The sequence below is a fragment of the Pieris rapae genome, chromosome 20, assembly GCF_905147795.1.
Source record: "Pieris rapae chromosome 20, ilPieRapa1.1, whole genome shotgun sequence".
Classification (NCBI taxonomy): Eukaryota; Metazoa; Arthropoda; class Insecta; order Lepidoptera; family Pieridae; genus Pieris; species Pieris rapae.
The window spans coordinates 2,153,974-2,161,703 of NC_059528.1; the positions used below are offsets into that span (position 1 = coordinate 2,153,974).

Below are 7,730 nucleotides of genomic sequence, written 5' to 3' on the forward strand. Positions count from 1 at the left end.
TCATCATCACCATCTAGAAGGTAATAAGCGTTATACAATTAATTAATTAAGGTTATTCTGCTGAAAATTCTAAAGAATGTATAGGAATTGGATCACCGTTTTATCCTGTTGTTGCTAATGTGAAAAAGTACAAATGGAAACTGTGTCATTGTCAGATTGTATATTTCTGAGATAGATGGCGCTATAAAAAATAGTCTATGTTCATAGTGTACATGACAATTATATTATAAAATATATTAATTACAATATAAAATCATGAAAATGAAGAAAAATTTAAAAAATGTAAACTATCAACATTTTGTGCCATGACTTGAACCTACATTCAAATCAAATAATATGTTCTTTATTTTCGCAACGTATTTCGACTGGGAGCGTGGCGTCTCCTGTAATCCGGCTACTCGGAGGTCTGGTATGGAGGATGGTTTGAGGTCGGGAGTCCTGGTGCTGAGTGGCCCATGTTGACTGGACGTCCACACTAAGCCTGGTATTAATATGGACCCCCCGGAGGAGTCTGGGGGGTGCAGGTTAATTAATGAGGGGCGAACCGGGCCAGGGGGGAAACCCAGCAGCCAAAAGTCCCCGTATCGGGCAGTAGTGGGATAGCGGCCGGGAGTGGGCGCTTAGTATCAGCCCGACCAATACAATCAGACCCGTTCCTTTTGCAAACTTTATGTATGTATTTCTTGATTATCATTTTTCTGAGGAAATTGCTATCTCTTTTAGTTATTCTTTGTTAGTTAATATTTTTTGGATTATTAACTCGTCGATGAATATTTAATTGTAACAACCTCAAAAGCATACAGCTTAATTAGAAAAGGATGTAACTCCTAATTTATTCTTCAAATATCTAGTAGTATTGAAATCATTATTATTTTCGGTTTCGATATTTGTAAATATATGACGAACATGTAATAATTGATCTGTAATCTGTATCGTAGTTATATTCTAAGAGTAGTATATTGCCTTCACATATATGAAATTATCTTACTAATATATACAATTATTGTAAATTCTATTTTTATTTGACGTTCAAAAGTGCAATTTTAGAAGGTCTAATTGGAAGAAATTATTTGATTTGAAATAATTATATTTTACATATCTTGCAAGGATTACATTATTAATGTCAGTAACAAACAATATGAAATCTCTTACAATGAAACTTCAAATAGTAACAGTGATATAACAATATTATACCAACCCCGTTTTTTTTTGTATTCAACTTCAATGTAGTTCTTTAAATTTCCATAGATCTTAACCTTTGTGTCGCACGGAACACGAACATTGTTGAGATCGGGACTGTCGGTATATCTATTGAAAGTTACAGATTCAAGGGCTCTGTTGTTCCTTGATGTTTTATGAAGCAGTTTCTCAGCGTCGCCTGCTTCTATAAATATTAAAAAAAACTCGAAGTTCACTTTATTATTGGTAATCTTTTTTAAGCTTATCAATCCTTGTGCATGTATAAGTATAGTGTTAAATGAAACGATATCTATTTACGAAATCTTTTATTTACTGCAGAACGTGACAGTATTATTATACTAGTAAACGACTTATTTGGTTCAATAGCCCATGTATTTATAAGCCTCTCCACACGTTACTTAATTAACTAGGCCTCCTTGCTTTTTCTTTCTTTTCCATTACTTCCTTCTTAATTTCTTCCTTTTTCTTCATCTCTTCTTTCATCATCTCCTCCTTTTTCTTCATCTCTTCTTTCATCATCTCCTCCTTTTTCTTCATATCTTCTTTCATCATCTCCTCCTTTTTCTTCATATCTTCTTTCTTCATCTCCTCCTTTTTCATATCTTCTTTCATCATGATTTCTTCCTTCATCGTGTCATCTTTCTTTAACATATCCTCCTTCTTGATCATTTCCTCTTTAATTTCCATAGGCTTCTCCATTTTCTCGTCTTTCTTTTCAGCCTCAGGCATATTCATAGGTATCGCAGGCTCCATCACCTCTGGGATGGCTGATCGTTCCAAAATCTTTTCTGAACCCACCTGATAAATAAAATTACTGTTTAGATCTACAGATTATTAGCTTTATTTGATTAAAATAAAGTTTCTACGTAATGTAAAGTCCATTGGTGCAAAGCCGGGATTCGAACCTACGACAAGAAGCCACTAGGCCAACAATGCTCCTACATAAACGCAGTTTAAATACTTTTTTATTACCCAACGCACGGATATAAAAAAATCACTATAATTGGCACTATCTATTATTATCGGTTGCAAGCTTAATTACGAATTGTATCAATTAAGTATACTTAAAAATCTTCATGATTGACTATTCCGACACGTAAAAGAAATCAATAAGCAGACAAATTTATCTGAAATAAAATGTATTACCACCGCGGCTTTTAATTCAGGAACCGCGTTCTTGGCATCGATGATGACGTCATTCTTCAAATCCAATGGCTCGGCTGCAGGTTGGGGTAGAATGTTGCAGTCAGCTTGGTTGGTCTTCACGAAGAATGTTCTAGAGATCTTGAACTTGTCCAGGACTCCGTACGCACTCTGCATAAGGAGTGGAGTTGGAAGACGTTCACGGGTTAAAATCCAGGCGTTTTCTGTAAATGATGGTAAAATATAAAAAAAACAATATACATGACACTTTAAAAAAAACATTTACGTGATGAGAAAAACATTTGTACTTAATCAAAATATTTTGTTGATTTTTTTCGTCATCTTAACATAAGTATTTAAAAATATATTACGTCCTATCTATATGCATATTATCTATCTATCTTTGATGAAATTTTTGTGGATACAACTACAAACAATTTTGTTAAGTAACGATATCAACATCAATAGATATCAAAATGTTTAAGAATTTTAATACAATTTCTTACGTATATGCACAGGTCCGACGCCACTGCAGGCCCACATGACGGCGTAGTTGTCATAATCTGTGTCCAGAATGACGAATTCGTTGTCATATGGCACAGGAAGAGAGGCATACTTAATCACCATACGACCTTCGCCTTCACGTCCAATCATCTGGAGAGTTCCTTCAAGAACCCGTTTCATTCCCGTCCTATAATAATAATATTGAACATAATTATGACCAAACTTTTAAAATTTATTTCAGTATTTACGTTTTTGAAATTTATATTTAATGTAATAGGACGCAAACGGACAGGCCAGAAGGCTCGCAAATGCGTTACCGGCCGGTTTAGAATTGGTACGCTATGTTGAATTGGTTTGTATATACTTAATTGGGCAGTTAGTTCTACATAGTAGTTATTTTATAATAGTTTTAAAATCGTAAAAATTCTAGTATAACAATAATATAGTTAAGATATTCAATAGTAAAAAATAGCTCAAACATTCCAAGTGATTATTAAGTAGTGCAATTATATCTTAAACCTTGACTATGTGTACACACTAATTATTTCAATAGATTTCTTTTATATAAAAACGTGTTTTCGGCTTTAATTTTATTAAGTAAATAAAATCTTAAACTAGTTTTACTTGATAATTTTCGCAATAAATTTAAAATACTATATTTATTGTTTAACTATTACTATATCTACATATATTATTTCTAACATAGTTACAGAAACATAACGATCCTTACAATAATTAAAAACTCTTTAACTCTGCACACAGTTTGATACGAAAGGTTTTTTCCTATCTCTCTATTAGTTTTTTGTAAGAACAAAAGCGCTCTAAACCAAATAGTATAAAATCCTTAAATTTCAACTGTTAATATACACCCTTATACTTGTGATTTTATTTTTCTGTTTTTAATTACTAATAAATTCTACTTAATACATATAACTAAATGCATCGTCGACTAGTTTATAAATGATGAAATAAGTTAATAATACGTACAGTGAGTTAGTGATTTCGTTGGAGACAATGATCCTGCCCTCTGGTGTTGACTCGTACTTGGTGTTGACACATCGTGTACCCAGTTCTGACACCGTGAAGTAACGCTCCTCTTCAAACCAGTTGCCCAAGAATCGGTTGATGTTGAAGTTTGCCATCGGCTATGAATATATTATGGTCATCAAACACAAAAACGCAATTCTTGTTAGATGTATTAAATCAGTCTTTATCTTATATTATCTTAGAAGTATAAGAATATTTTTTTGTAATTTGAATAGTTATTGGTCGTGTTGTTGAATATGATTATTCAATTGGTAAATCCTGCTCGAATATGTTTGATTACTTTTACGTAAAATCTGAATACTAAGTTCAATTGCGTGAAGTTTTAAAAATGTTACATTATTTTTTAATAGCGTCAAACTCGATAAAATTGCACACTATATAGTGACCTCGTAACTCGGGTCATATAAAATCTATTTTAGATCTTTGAGATCAAAAGCACTATCAACGTCTGCATAATTTATACATATAATAAAGTCGAAAACACAATGCAGTAATAAAAAATACGTAATTGCAACTCTGAACACGAAATCAATTAAAATTGCTAAAGGACCTAAGTTTCATTTGTAGAGGGAGATAAAACACTGTCTAGAAAAATAATTATGCTACATTTAGTAGTAGTTTGTTAAATATGGTCTACTTGGTGAACCACGACATTTGAAGATAAATTATAACGTATGGGTTTTTTCATTTATGATTAAAATAAGTTTAAATTTAAACTGAACGATTAAATATATAGTTTTTACTATTCAAAACATTAGACATGTTAAAAATTCGTTTAATAATAATAATAAGAAATTCTCACCTGATAATCCGGGCACCATCCTAGCGATGGTATTTGGGCAGATGCCGTAGCCACAAGCAAGAGAACCGATAGTTGCCACATGATGAAGAGGTTGCGACGGGAATGATGTCCAGGGTCCTGATGGAGCCTATTTAAACGCTGGACGTTAAACCGGTACATCCATAGGGACCTTATGGTATTCATAGTGTTGCCTGTATTGCAATTTTTTGCCGATTTCGCGGGAGATTTGTATTAAGTTATAATAATATTTAAATAATAATATAATTACAAAAAAAAATTAACGATAATTATGATAAAAATAATTTAAGATTTTAACTCCGGGACTTGATCGTAACTATGAGGAGGTTTATGTTATTTTTGAAATATTTACTTACGACACATAAAGATACAATATTTATAATATTCTTAACTAACGTAGTTATAATGATAATTCAAAATAGACAGATGTAAAATTTAAAAATTCATCAAATAATTTTGATGTTGATTGCATTTTTTTTTCATAATTTTTTAAATATTTTTATGCAACGGCTTTTATACCAATAACAATAATTTGTTTACTAAATGTTAATCAATTTTAAATGATTGGGAGAATATAAAATTTTAAAAGGCAACACTGGCAAAGCTGTTTTAGCCCTGTAATGAATTTTGCAACAAGCCTTGTTAGGTAATGTCTATGCAGTATGTGTTAATAGGGTTGCATTGTTCTTTTACATCCAAAGTAACATACGACTACTTTTTATATGTCTGGAACGTGGTTTGTAAATGCACCCTTTTACCCATAATTTTTAATACGCGAGGTATTAATTTGAAAAACTCAATAAAAAAAACAGATAGGAGCAGAAATAAAACAGCAATAAACTTTTTGTAAACTCCATTATGCGTCTGCATTTATTACATTAGTTTTCTAGAAGAGAATATCACGAGCTATAAAAGCCGATAGTTCAACAATAAAAACAAATGAAAACTATAAAACAGTTCTTTATTGGACTTGGAACAAAAAGTCCTGCTTTAAAACAAAATCGAATCGTATATAAATTGATACAGCAATGATTTAGATTTAGCTCCATTTCGAACTCCTTTGAACTAGAACTTTAGAGTGGAGTGGTTAGAGTGGTTATGATTCAGTGGAGGTGAAACAAAATACAAAAACAATTGTACACTCTGTTATGCATTCTTATCATAGATCTTATTGGTGCTTGATTTGTTGGAATCATTTTCAAGAAAGCGCGCCCACGTCTCCCTCCTTTTATGATATGGCAGAGATAATGCATTAAGAAAAATTCTATATGTTGACCATTTAACCATCAAAATCACGATTAACTAGAATCAAATATCCGTCGTTTTTTTTCGTTTGAAATTAAACCTATACCAACCCAATCAAGAATCTCTGTTTAATTATGAATCACGCAAACCCTACCAATCATTTAACTTATAAGCAAGTTTGTGATAAGACAAATATGTCCATATTGGGTCTAAAATATTGTATTTTATTCACAAGTGTATTTTTGTTGTATGTACTTTTGATATTAGGAAACAGTATCTTATTCTCTCAATGAACTCAGAATTTTCCACTTGCTTTTATTAAAAGTGTATTTAACGCAGATAAACCCGCGTTTATATTAGCTAAAGTTTATATAAATAATTAGGGAAACTTCATATGACGACGGTATATAAAACAGTCTAGCAATTGAAAATCATTATATTCATAAATTAGGCAAAAATTTTCCAAGCTCAGTTTCTTATTAGAAACCCAGACCAGGTGCTGTCCTGACGAAGCTTTGATCTTGTTTATAAAATCAATTTAGCTTCTCTCCTGTGTATGTTAAAATACCTTTTGGTATCAGTCAATCAATTTGTTTTTACCCTATACAAAACGGTGTCATCCAAGGTATGTTTCTTAAAAATCAAATTTTGCCTAACCTTGAAGTTTATCTCCAGATTGAAACAATTAACTTTTGTTTCTAATAGTGCAAATATATGCTCTTACTATACAGAAAATTCGTGATGAAACCTTAGACACAAAAATCGAATAGAAATAAGACAACACTCCGTAACACATTGTTAAAAGAGTTCTACTGTCTTTGACTTTCGATGCGAACTCTAAAGCAGGTAATGGAAAATGAGTTTAGTAATTAAAACTAATTTCGAAGATTTTTGAATTTGGATAATTTCTTATCTATGAAAAATACTAAATAAAAGTAATACTGAGCAAATAGCCAAAGATAAAATAAAAAATGAAAATGTTATATTCTCACACACTAGCAGTTGCTAGTCATACCATCTGCAACCTTACCGGTTTGCGATCTTTTTTTGTTTTCTATTTTTAAACACGACTGGACTAAGTACGAATTACAGGTTTTTGCTATTTGTTTTGTTAAAACGTGTATTTAATTATGGTCTTAACTATTCGCTAACATTATTGTAAAGCCACTTTAAAATCTTTCTCGGTAATGAGTGGAAATGTTTGTGTTCGATTCGCGGAATACTATTTTTCAACTTCAACTATTATTTTGAGGATACTTGAGGTTTTATCCTGTATTTATTGTATTATATATTGTCTCTCTCTTTAATATGCAGCTCATGTCTGATAGTCGTGCAAGCGTCTGAAGCGGAATATCCACCGATTTCTATCCAACACCATTCTTATAGTGTATAGTTTTGTGGAAAATCAGTCTTTGACTTGATGGGTCCATTTAGTTGGTAAACGGCATGATCTGTAACCAACCACGTTCAGTTTCTCCAAGTTTTCATCGCCTTTGCGCATTGTATGGCAGAAGTAAATTACAATTCGCTGTAGGAATATGATACACAGGAGAGTATATGTGTATGGAGTTGGGTCATAATCGATACATTGCAGTGGAGATGATGAGATCGTGGGGCCAGGATTTCCTCTCCGATAATGTGCACATAGCGAAACATCTCTGGCTGTGTGGGGTGTCCAACGCAAATCTTCATTTGAACCAGTATATCTCGACATTCTTCTGCCGTCGGCCATTGAATAATATTTCGAGCTACATACACTTTGATAGCACAA

The 7,730-nt window shown here is 32.2% G+C and overlaps 1 protein-coding gene across 1 annotated transcript; it reads right to left on the reverse strand.

Moving 5' to 3' along the window:
* Positions 1-1,602: 1,602 nt before the first annotated feature.
* LOC110993140 lies at positions 1,603-4,912 on the reverse strand. Its single transcript, XM_022259274.2, has 5 exons — positions 4,697-4,912; positions 3,835-3,992; positions 2,850-3,034; positions 2,347-2,567; positions 1,603-1,998 (listed from the first exon to the last, which is right to left on the reverse strand). The coding sequence occupies exons 1-5, from the start codon at positions 4,877-4,879 to the stop codon at positions 1,603-1,605; spliced, it is 1,143 nt and encodes a 380-aa protein (XP_022114966.2). The 5' UTR covers positions 4,880-4,912.
* Between the last annotated feature and the right edge of the window lie 2,818 nt (positions 4,913-7,730).